Source organism: Octopus bimaculoides, chromosome 11 (genome assembly GCF_001194135.2).
Source record: "Octopus bimaculoides isolate UCB-OBI-ISO-001 chromosome 11, ASM119413v2, whole genome shotgun sequence".
Lineage (NCBI taxonomy): Eukaryota > Metazoa > Mollusca > Cephalopoda > Octopoda > Octopodidae > Octopus > Octopus bimaculoides.
In genome coordinates, this window is record NC_068991.1 from 6,997,569 (window position 1) to 7,010,044 (window position 12,476).

Sequence of the window (12,476 nt, forward strand, 5' to 3'; positions counted from 1 at the left end):
ATATATATATATATATATATAACAATGCACTGGTCTACAGCAGATAAGAAGAGTATGGTTTTAAAAGTATTTGGTGAGTTATCCATCAGAGCAAAACTGTACCAAGAATAATAATTCTATATAATACATTATGTAAATAATTCAATTTTAATAAATACTGTAAATAAATAAATCAAGGCTCACATCCTGTCAGTTTACTACATGCCAGGCTTTTTTCCCCACCAATCGAAAATAATGCCTTTTTCACACCAAAACATCACTAAGACCAATAGAATTATCTCCCTTGAACCATCTTACCCCCATTACCACTCACTACCAATGGCTACCATGAAGGTTTAGATTGAGGATGCACACAAGCGACATTTTTGTTTTAATTTCGTTTTTAGCAAAGGTATGTAGATTTTCAGCTCTAATCAAGAAATACTAAATGTCTAAGTAATTTAACAATGAGCTTGGATCTTGAGATATTCGCTTTTAACAACACTTACCTGGAATGGTTTTTCACCAGTGTGAACTAACTGATGCCTTTTCAGTTTGGAACTTTCAACAAATGCTTTACCACATTCAGCGCACACATGGACCCGAGGGCCGTGTGTGTGAAGGTGTTTTCTCATAGCAGAATTATCTCTGAACATTTTATTACAACCCTGAAAATTAATACAAAAAAAAAAAAATAAACAAACCTCAAATAGAGTCTTAAATGTTGCACTAAACTTCAAGTTACCTGATAATATGCCTTTATCCTTACCTGTGGAAAGTTATTTATATATATATATATATATACTAATTTTTTGTAGAATATGTTTGAAACGTTTTTGTTTTTTTGCCAGGATATGTCAAATTTATTGAAGCAACATGACTTGCAGAAAATACCAATTCTATTTCTTGGTAGATATTTTAAATCATTACTGGAATAATCATGAAATTTAATTTTGCTAGAGTTAATCATGCTGTCCAGACGTACTTTGAGACTGCACCAAAGACAATTTTACAAGTCTTTTAGAATGTAAATTTAGGAAGAAAACTTATTCTGATTTGGTCGTAGACATTAACATAATGAGAAAGCTCATAATTCATAGAAATAACTTTTAAGATTTTAGAACATGTTGAGACAATGGCCGGAGATGTTGACACAATAGTTCAATAATGTTTTGATGCAATCATCATCATCGTTTAACGTTCTGCTTTTCCATGCTTGCATGGGTCAGACAGAATTGGTTGAAACAGATTTTCTATGGCTGGATGTCTTTCCTGTTTTCTTTCCAAGTAAGGTAATAATTCAACATGACCAGACTTGTTTCCATGAAAGACTGGAAATAAAGGACACTGCTTGTATGTATTTATCTGTCAGATCTACTTTAAAACTACAGAATAACCCTAGCTCAACAATGCTTAAAGTTCATAAAAAAAGAAAGCTAGTTATAGTTAATGAGCTGTGTCTGATACTGCTAAAGGATGCAACTTGGATGAAAATATTGCAGTAATCATCTCTTCTCTTCAAATTAGGAATTTTTTTAATATCAATCAATTGAAGGTTATTGTTATTTACAGAGACAATCTGGGGGGGGGGGACACGAAAAAAGAAAAGTGGTTACCTTGTGAGGGCAGGGCACTGTACGGGGAACATCATCAGTAGGCTTTCTTGGTTTTATTCTAAAATTAAGAATAAAGGTTCTTAGAATAAAATAAGTCCCTATTGAAAGCTAACTGGATTTCTTTACTAGCAGCATATTTTGTAAATAAAACATATGCAAAAATACACAGAAGAAAGAATATGAAACTTAAAATGGACAAAGCAGAATCAGTATGAAATGAAAAAACAGGAATTGGGTTGGAGAAGGGTCACATAAAACTGGGATAAAAAAAAAATCTGTCAAATTCAACGACTTAATAAGCTTTGTTTATATGTATGCTAAATATCTGGAATATGTATAATAATTACATCGCAAAGACAGTTACCAATCTTTGGTTCTTTAGTTAGTAGCTAATCCCATAACAATGCAGAATTTTAAATGTATTTTTTTCATATTTTAGGAATATGTAAAAGACACACGCACACACACACACATAAAGGAGAAAAAAAATTAAGAGAAACATTAGTTATATTATTTTACATTCTATTATCTTTATAAATTTGGTCAGTGATTAGAGATAGGATTTCAGTCATAACAATCAATATGTTTAATGATGTGTTAATTTTTTTTTTATTAGTAAACTTACTAGATATATGAAATCTGGAAAAGGAAAACTCTAGTGATTAAAAGGAAAATAAGTCACAGAAATGTTTAAAAATCTAATAGCTAAAACCATGACTGGTTACTACTTGACATATTCTTCAGCCACACTAAAAACATCTTTAAAACACCTGTAGGAAAGGAAAGAAATCAAGGGATTTATATTATGTATACTGCCTATATTAGTCAGTGATGTCTTCATTTTCGTTGTTGCTTTCACTACATTTTGGCTGGTGTATGCTCCAGTCTTCTTCAGGTGCCTTTTGTTGAACTCAGTTGTTGTATCAGAATTTTGAACTTAACCCTTTATTAGATCCATGGGGCTAATTCACAAAAAATGTCACGAAACGCAGAGAGCGAAATGAGAACAGTGTACCCCCCGTGGGTCAAATAAAGGGTTAGGTTCTAAATTCTGATACAACCAAGTTCAACAGAAGACATCTGAAGAAGGCAGGAATGTACAACAGCTGAAAAGTAGCAGAAGCAACCATCAAGATGAGGACACCAGTTCAACTAATATAAACAGTTTACATACAAGAGAAATCAGCTATAATGGTTTTTACTTAAATAGTTAATATTTTGTTCAACAGGATGCAGTTTATTTACACACACATACAGGAGAGAGAAACACTACAGACAGAAACAGAATACTTTCTGCTAAAAACTTGTCTAATAAATGAAAAGGCAGCCATAGCAATGGTTGTTAGTGCATTCATAAATTATAACATTGTGCGAGCGAGGAAAGAAAATCACTATGGAGAAATATTTATATATATTAGATAAAAATTTGACTTATTAAGTCATTTTATATAAAAAATAATCCACAAAATTGGCAGAATCCTGTTAAAAGTGGCAGGGAGAGGTCTGGGGAATGGGGTAAAATTAATAGCCATGTATTTATTTACACCCGCCGCTTTGTAATTAGAAAATTTTTTAAGGGAGGAAGCAGACCACAAATATAATTGCTAACCTGATATCAAATTTACAGTAATTCCTAGTTTCTCATGCCATAAATGGAGAGAGAATACCAAAGACATGCAACTCACAACTAAAATCAAAGACTTAGCACCAATAACAAAACAGGTAATTTAGATTCATAACTATTTTAATATATAATAAGCAAACCAAATAATAGTCTTTCGACTGCAAGAGCCAAAATAAGAACAAAAATATTAAAAAAAAAAACACATAAAAATAATAGGCTCAAATATAAGACAAGATTACATAAAAAGTGGACAAAAAGGAACCAGAAGCGTTCAACCTGTGCTTACCCAGAAAGGCGCGAATGGTAAAGCCCATCCAGGTCAACGGTCAGGTCACGTTTTTCTTTCCTCGCACGTACTGTAGAGGTGTTACTAGATTAAGTAAAAGAGAAGGTCTTTATCAAGCAGCCTCAGACAGAAAGGAGAAAGAGAGAAAGAAGACAGAGAGGATATGTGTGTGAGTGTTGTATGTGTTCAGAAAGAGGTAACAAACACCAGTTGAAATGCATGAAATGAGGTGTCTTTAGACTTTAACTGGTGATGGCTATAAGTTTGAGGAGCAGAAAATATATTCACTAGTGCTGCATAAAAAAGCAGTGGTGATCACACAAAAGACTATTTAAGCATATTGTTAAAATTATGCTGCATTTATAGTTAATGGCTTTGTCGTTTGGACAAAGATTATGCTATCCTTAGAAAGGGCCCTACAACATTCTTCAAAAATGGTATATAAAAAAATCTAATGTCTAAAAAAAGAAGGCATATAAAATAAAACCCAATGAACAATTGTGATCTAAACTATACAGGTAAATTTCTAAAGGTGATAAAGATAATTAAACTAATATAGATAATGTCAATAAGACAAAGAAATAAAGATGTAAAGTTATTTATTATATTATTATTGATATGAGTACCTATAAAAAAAAAACTATTATACTAAAAACATTTAAAATTCCCTTGTCTAATTAAAACAAAAGCCTAAATTCATTTTGAAGAGTCCTCAACGGTATAAAATGAAACAAATTTTAAATATTATTGAACAATTTCAAAGAAAAACAACAAAGAACACTTATTTAAACCATTTGGTTGATCCAAATATAATTTTCCAACTAATATTTCTGCATAACACCAGTTACATTTTTAATACAATATAAATTATTACCACCACCATCACTTAAGGGCTTCTGATACACACATATATACACTTCTAAACAGTGTTAATAAATTGATATTAAATACATCTTTGTTACCTTCAAATTAAAATCAATTTATGCCAGTATTGGAGACATTAATACAACAGTAAAAAAGCTTAATGTGATCTGCTTCCAATAGAAACAGCTAAATTTCTATTTATTTTTAGTAGAGTAAAGAAACTTGTGGAAAATAATTTCAGATATATAATCGAAAGTTTTATAAGAAAAGATCAGGATAAAATTTCACACAAGCAATGCCTGGTGTAACATGCAAAAAAGCATGCTGGCTGTAATTCCTGCCATTATTCTAACCGATATCATTTCCTATAAGTTTATGTGTGTATATGTCTGCGTGTCTGTGAGAGAGAGAGCGTATATATATACATAGTTACAAGTGTATGTTTTTCTGGGGGGGAAAAAAAAAGTATTTGAGAAATGATTTGTGCAGAAGTGAAATAAAGAAGCCATTAGTTGCCATTAAATTCTCAAGCATGAAAACTATTTCTGTTTACAATTTTGGGGCTAGAAAAGTTTGTGAAATATCACTTTTGTACCAGCATTTTATTTTTTTTAAATGAAGCATATTCATAAATATTTACATGCTGTGACACATTTTCAATTTTTTTAATTGATCTTCCCTTTCGAAAGCTTTCAATACAAGCATTCATTTACTTTGCAGCTCGTAAAAATTATCAATTCATTAATTTCTAAACAACTGACAACTAATGAACAACTTTGTGGTAAGTGATGTGGTGGAATAGTGAATAGAATATTGAAAATTCAAATCTTAAATCAAACATTTTCACAGAAGGCCAGAAACAGCATTGCAACTATATTGATAGCTTACCGTGCAAATTCTGCCAGCTGTTTCGGATCACTTAAATCAAGCCCAGGTATGCCACCTGGTGGAAGCTTTTTCCCTGTCATATATTCAGTAAAATCTGCATCTGTTTCAGAGACACTCGACACACTTTCATCTTCCAGCTTGGATTTATCTTCAGATCCTGAAAAAAAATAAATAAATAAAGAAAGTTCAAAATTATTATGTATGAAGGGACAAAATGTGGCTTTCAGATCTTCAACTCTAATAACAAAATCCTCCCACATTTGGGTTCCCATTTAACAGAAAAACATCTGACATATCAAATTCATTGCATACATGCTCTGTTAGCGATTATGCTGTTATCTTTCAACATATCTTCATTTTTTTTAATGTACTTATTTCTAAGAAAAAGCTGTGTCCTCCATTCACATCAGGCCCACTTGGACTAGAACAAGGCTTCTCAACTGCAATGCATATAAGATTTTGTGGTTAAACTATCTTGTCGTTAAATTGATCATATATTTCTACAATACACAAAATATTTTCAGTTTTTTTTTATAAAATTCCAAATATTTAATTATGAAAATATAATGGGATAATTTTTTTAAAACATTGAATGGCTATTAGGGTCCACCCAAATAAAATAGGAATCAAAGGGGTCCGTTGGTAAAAAGTGGTCAAGAACCACTGATCTAGAGAATAAGAAGTCACTACATCTTAAACACCAATTCTTTTATTTGTTTCAGTCATTTGACTGCGGCCATGCTGGAGCACCGTCTTTAGTCGAACAAATTGATCCCAGGACTCAATCTTTGTAAATACATTAGCTATAATAATCTCTCTATTATAGCTCTATCATCCAATTGCTTTTTCTATTTTTATTTACTTTGTATGGAATGTCGGAGATAATGTCTAGCATCTGTGTTGCATATATGTGGTGCTGACAAAATTTTTTGTTTGTGTAAGGAGAGCTGCAAGTGGTTAAAGTTGATGAGGTCAGACCTGGTTTATGTCACGACAGCATGTTAGCTCACACCACATATAGTAAAGTTAAAGAAGGAAGAACAGAAGCCAGTCATCAACTTATTAAACTGATGAGTTCAAGTACTCATTCTAGATTTTGACATCAGCAGAAACTGAATATCCTTCCAACACTATCAATGGTACAAAACACCAGATAACAAGTACAGAATGATGCCACTGTCGAGTGAGTCTAATCTGAGATGTAAGAGAATACTTGTGACAGAGGACTTCTTTGGCTTGTTTTGGGGTGAGACAGAAATTTGATAGTTGGGTGGGGTTAGAGTTAGTATGTGGCTGTGTCTTAAAAACTGAGGAACAGTATTGTTACATTGTGATGAGTTGAAGACAGGTAAATGATGTACAGGTTGAATTAGAAGAAGCAAATAAAACTGATCCACTGTGATATTCCAATGAATTAAGGAGAGATTGCATTGTTAAATTTAACATAAGTTTACCACCCTGAGAGATTGTTCAATAGAGGAAGTGAGTGATAGTTCTTAGCAGTTAATGGAAGCTAGTTCAAATGCTTTGCTAATCCAATAAAGCAAACACAATATTTTCATTTGCAAAATATTAATTGACAAGAGGAGGAAGTATAAACACAACTTCACTAACAAAAATAATAACAAATTTTAAAATATTTCCTAGAAGGCATTTCTTAGCAAGATACTATATTTAATATAATCAAAAATAAATGCTCGCAAACACACAAAGGCTGAGACTTATGACAATATATAGCAATTCATAATGATCTGTTACCTTGATTCACTGCAAATTTCTTGCTGCATAACACAATACTCTTCATAACAAAAACAAAACCCAGTAGTATTACCAAGTTTTATGTATATCATCATCATTTAACATCCGTTGTCCATGCTGGCACTGGTTGGACAGTTTGACCAGAGTTGGTACAACAGGTTTCTTTCAGTTTCCGTCTACCACTCATAAGACTATAGTAGAAGACACTTGTCCAAGGTGCCACACAGTGGGACTGAACCCAGAACCATGTGGTTGGGTAGCAAGCTTCTTCGTACTACACAGCCACTCGTGTGCCTCTATGTGTATGTGGGGATTCTTTCTTGATATTTTAATGGGCAAGATGTTAGAAATTAGTTCCAGTAGGATTTAAGTATGTTGCTTGTGCTGAGATGTTAAAATGAATTTTGTTATGAATAACATCCCTCAAATATCTAAACAGCTTATATTTTGAGTACTTTGGTTTCCATGTTTTAGGGAAACTAGCAGTTGAATGTTTAGACTGTTTTAGATTGTACCTAATATTATGGTCCAACATGGCTTATGTTTTGATTGTGGATCAATATACTTCTTGTAATTTTCTCCTGTATCATGTTTTGCCATAGAATTCTCAGAAGTATTAATCTCTACTGGTTGTAGATATATCTTCTAAGTGCTGTGTGAACTACATTGTGGGAATTACTGTTTTTAAGTCTTATGAAGGAGGACTATGTGTTTGATGTCCCCTATAGAGTGGAAGCCATACTTATTGTATGATGTTACTGGTTGGTTATTATTATTATCTAAAAGGTTCCATCCCATAGTGATCATACATAATAAGTGCCATCTACTTGTATTACTTAGAAAGACAACAGTGGTGAATTTGTTTGGCATGGCAGTAGGATTTTTGATGAATGTTAGTTTTAGTAGACGTGGACGAAAGAAAGGTATTGTTGAATAAAAGACAACTCTTCCCTTGCAACAATAATGTAATCTAAAACAATGCCAAAGCTAAACAGATTTTTTTTTCCCATGTTAACCTATCTTAAAAGCAGCAAGAGCACGTTCAACAAAATTTTCCAGGATTAGAGACAGTTGATGAACGTAAAAGAGTTTGCAGAGTTAATTACTAACCGTTATCCCAACAATTCATATTGTCTCTCTAGAGAGAAACTTACCTTCTATTGTCAAGTTTTCAGAGAAATAACATGAAATGGATGTTGAGGATAAAATTATAAGGTAAATAGCATATTTTATTTGAACCAGTAACCATTCACACAGTTTAACAAGCTTTGCTTTAAATGTTCTATCACGATAATTAAAATAAACCAGTCACTGCTCATATATTTCTAATAGTGAAAAGTCAAGTTATGAAAGAAGCTTCAAACTAATATTTAATTTAAATGTCACATAAATTAAATATTTGGACAAATGACACAAGTGTGGATGTATGGTTAAAAAAGTTCGCTTGGCAATTACTGGTGTTTATTTGTTTTATTAAACCTTCCAAGGCGGTGCCCCAGTATGGTCACAGCCCAATGAGTGAAACAAGGGAATAAAAGATGCCAATTATTCAGAAAAATCTATTGAATTCGGTGTAGCTACATTTCAGATAATTAAACGATGAAAAACATCCAAGCGATACAGCAGAAATTTATTTTACACACACTCAATGTTAATGAAAACAAATTTACAATTGTTTTCGCATCGATCCAGATTGACTGCATTACTGTATACACACAACTCGGCGATGGAGCAACGCAATTTTACAATCATGAAAATACATGAATAAAAGCTCCGTTCATTCTGTGTTTTCTCTTTAAATCTTTCATCTATTTTCAAATATTTTCAGTTATTTTATGGGTACACAATAGCCTTCAGGATTTACAAAAATTATTTCCTGACCTGCTAGATCGTGTATTACTCATTTAAGTCCAGTTCATTACACCTGTCGTAAACTTTACTTTATTTTTTTTGTTAATCATTAATTTTAAAACCAAAAGAGCTTCCGTTGCATTCGTAAATTATATTTTGGTATATCAAAGATAGTGTGATTGTCCAGCCCAGGTAGGGCAAACCTTCAATCAAAGGCATTCCAGACACGATCGTTGTGTCTTTATTTGAAACACATTGTCTAAGGACTACATTGTCCTGTGATTCGGTGACGATTTGGTTGATATTTCTAGCAGGCTAATAATCCCTGTGAATCCCGCAGAATAATTAGATTGTATTGTGCAATACAACGGAATACAGTTTTAGATTAAATGCACCAATGAGTTTAACAAGTTTATAGCAGAGGATTCGTTAGTATATAAAAAGAAAAACGATCAACATCCGAACGCTTCCTGTAAATTTTTGATGACAATATCTTAACGTTTACGGAAGTGATAAAGGAGCAGGCTAGTTGTTTGGGTTAGACAAGAATAACAATAATAAGCTACTTGTATCAAGAAATGAACGAAGAAAACGACGGAATAAACATTTCGAAATAATTCCATTATAATTTAGAAGCGTACAAAATAAATCAGACACAGAAAAGAAAACGAGGAGAGAAATTACGCCATAGGAAATAGTTTAACACACGATCTTCTTTAAGTGAATGCTGTAGCGTTATATTAGTGTAATCACAAAATCAATTTATATTTGATAAGGAAAAATAATATTTTCTTCCCTTTCAAAGATATATAATATAAAAATTAAAAACCAACAAAAGCTGGTAGTGAAACTGCCTCGACTTATTTCGTTACACAGCAGCCAGAAAAATTTTAAATGCAGATAATAACCAATTGTTTATTTTAGAAAGCATTAATCGATTTATATACACGAAATAATGTTAAAATTATAGAGTTTGTTTGATTTTTATTTCCATATCAACTTACCTAAATGAAGTGAAAATCGTGAAATATACATCCACACAGCAGCGCGCACTTGCTGGCAGCCATGAAGCACACACACACACACATACATACGTATACAAACACATAGACAATAGTGAAGAGACTCTACAACAGATCATGGAAATTTGACCAGTTTAAAGCTTGATTATAAAAATAAATATCATAAAACTATACTATAACTTGTTATAAAAATTTTTTACTGAAATTTATTAGGCTAATAGAGTTCTCAATTGAATATTTCCCTTCGAATTTCAAGGACGACCAAGTTAGTGTTCACAAAAATGGCCGCCATCCGCCATAGTATATTTTCCGCCATATTCTCAGAATATGGCGGCGCCCATGGAAATCATGATGGCCGACTTCAAAATCAAAACAAACATGTGTATAGCTAACAATATTCATCAAAGATGACTTAAAATAGGGTCCAGCTTTCTTTAAAATGAATACAGAGCGGCTACATAAAATGCCCCAGTTTGTGGCTTACGTCACAGAGAAGCTATGACCTTTTCAACATAGATTTATTGACTTTCTTTCTCGAACAGCAGCTTATCGGTCTAGGGTTTGACGGAAAGACTCGATATAAGCAAGAAACGATATCGAGTTAATAAAAATAATCAGTGTATTCGGGATGATACAAAACAGATAATCAAAGTAGAGAAATCACAAACCTGTAGCCCACATTGTTACTGAGAATTCGCCTTCTAAAGTTTTGATCTGTACTTGCTTTTGTTCCCATTTCTTCGTAGCAGAGTTAGTGTCTAGCGTCAGTTCTCCACAATTTACAGCTGATGTCGATATCATATTTCGTGATTTATTGGCTCGTCTCTTACCACCTTTGCCTTTCCGGGTGATGGTCGCTTCTTCTGTGGATATTTCAATCTCTGGAGCTGGTACGGGGATGCTGTCAGCATACACGAGGTTCGGATCACCAACCACCTCCTCACGAGTCTGCAGAACAATCTCTTCTTGGGCCGCTTCAGGTAATGGCTGTAGAGCAATCATAGGTTGTACTTCGACTGTATCGTCTGTTGTTTCCACAGTCTCAATAGGCATTTCAACAGGGATAGACTCCACTTCAACCTCTTGGATCTCCACTTCTGATCCTATAACCGACGCCATTTTGACTGCTTTCTTTCTATGACGCTTATGCTACACAGAAGTCGGAATCTCACTAACAAGACCACGTGACACACGCAGACACACACAAACACAAACACACTCACACATACACAAACTACAGCTAATGAATATTCATGATTTTGTTGCTGCTGCTGCTGCTTTTTGCTGGTAATTATTAACTTGCAGTTTCTTCTGTCCATCACTTAGAATTCATCCATTGAATGTAACGGTTAGTAAATTGAATCCGGCCCTTCTTTGATTAGTATTATTTTAAATTACAACATCTAACATCTGAAAGTTTTCGTTTCTTAGCGCATGAATTTATTTTTTTTCTATTTAACTTCTTTTTTTTTTCTTTCATGAAATTTCACCAGGATTTAGCAGATTCTGAAACACTATGGGTGCCAAAGTTTCTAGGACAGATTTTGAATGGTCTTACACCCAAGAACCACATGCTTCACGAAGAAAAGCAATAATGGGTAAGGAAATATATACGATTACATTATATTTCTCTTAATAAAAAACGCCAAATGGTTCCTCCATCTTCTTTGATGCCCAGACAATGTCAATAGGATGCTGTTCCTGCTTTTATTTCCTCTCCATTACAAATAACTCCCACAAAATCCCTACCAGTTGCTCGACTTAATCCTTTTCTTTCTTATTTGTTTTACTTGTCATTTCTTAATTAAACCGTGTTAACCCACTGTCATTAAGAAATCTGTTATTCAGACACGTTTCATCTTTGTTCTATTTTCCGTATATGGTCGGAGGCTGTTTCCTTCATCTTATTTCTATTCGTTGTCTTTATATATATTTTTTCGATTATGAATTTGTTTTTTTTTTCTTTCATTATAGAGGATTAATTGATCGTTTAAAAAGTATAATTGTAACTCTTTTTTCGCAGTACATATGTTTAACTTGTATGTGTGCGCGTATGTATGTAGCGTGGATATTTGCTGTTACATTTTGTGGAATGTGCCTGTGGGGTGAGTGTCTGTGTGTGTAACTGTTTTTATGATCGTATGTGTGTTTGCACACACTTCACCTTGTGGACTTGTCACACTGCTTGCGATAGATTTTAGCTGTGAAGAAACTAACTGTAAATTAAATACATTTCGGATAATTCCGTTAAATCGGATCTCATCCAGCATATACAATCTACATCGAAGCGAAAAAAATTCTTTTAGCTAAAATCCTTTTAATAGCTTCAATTCTAAATGTTTAAGATGTTTAATTAAACTTCTAAAGGAGAACTTTATTTCATCTGTGACTGTAATAGCGGTGGAATTTCGGAATAAACACCCACCCATTACTTTTTTCCTCACGAAAATTCCTGTGGTTTCCTATTTGTGATATATCGGGGGTGCAGTTCTCAAACTTTGTGTTTCGAGGTACGCAGCCGGCCGTAACTTTTATTTTTAACCTTTGATTTTTACTTGTTTCATGCTGAAGCACCGCCTTGAATTTTA

The 12,476-nt window shown here is 33.2% G+C and overlaps 2 protein-coding genes across 4 annotated transcripts in view; one reads left to right on the forward strand and one right to left on the reverse strand.

Annotated features, from left to right (window-relative positions):
- LOC106877161 (transcriptional repressor protein YY1) overlaps positions 1-11,007 on the reverse strand; it is a 23,122-nt gene extending 12,115 nt beyond the window's left edge. For 2 of the 3 annotated variants that reach the window (XR_008265145.1, XM_014925973.2), the window contains exons 1-5: positions 10,557-11,007; positions 5,258-5,414; positions 3,506-3,589; positions 1,596-1,653; positions 489-647 (exon numbers count right to left, since the gene is read on the reverse strand). Coding sequence is in view for 2 of the 3 variants with exons in the window: in XM_014925973.2 (XP_014781459.1) it covers positions 489-647; positions 1,596-1,653; positions 3,506-3,589; positions 5,258-5,414; positions 10,557-11,007 (909 nt within the window). In the remaining variant the exon portion in view is untranslated. The remainder of the gene's footprint in view (positions 1-488; positions 648-1,595; positions 1,654-3,505; positions 3,590-5,257; positions 5,415-10,556) is intronic. The other variant, XM_014925976.2, reaches the window with a different exon arrangement.
- A 158-nt stretch (positions 11,008-11,165) lies between these two features.
- Positions 11,166-12,476, forward strand: part of LOC106877162 (sphingolipid delta(4)-desaturase DES1) — a 17,497-nt gene continuing 16,186 nt past the window's right edge. Inside the window, exons 1-2 of the mRNA XM_014925977.2 lie at positions 11,166-11,236; positions 11,382-11,486. Coding sequence (XP_014781463.1) covers positions 11,405-11,486 — 82 coding nt within the window. The 5' untranslated portion in view covers positions 11,166-11,236; positions 11,382-11,404. The remainder of the gene's footprint in view (positions 11,237-11,381; positions 11,487-12,476) is intronic.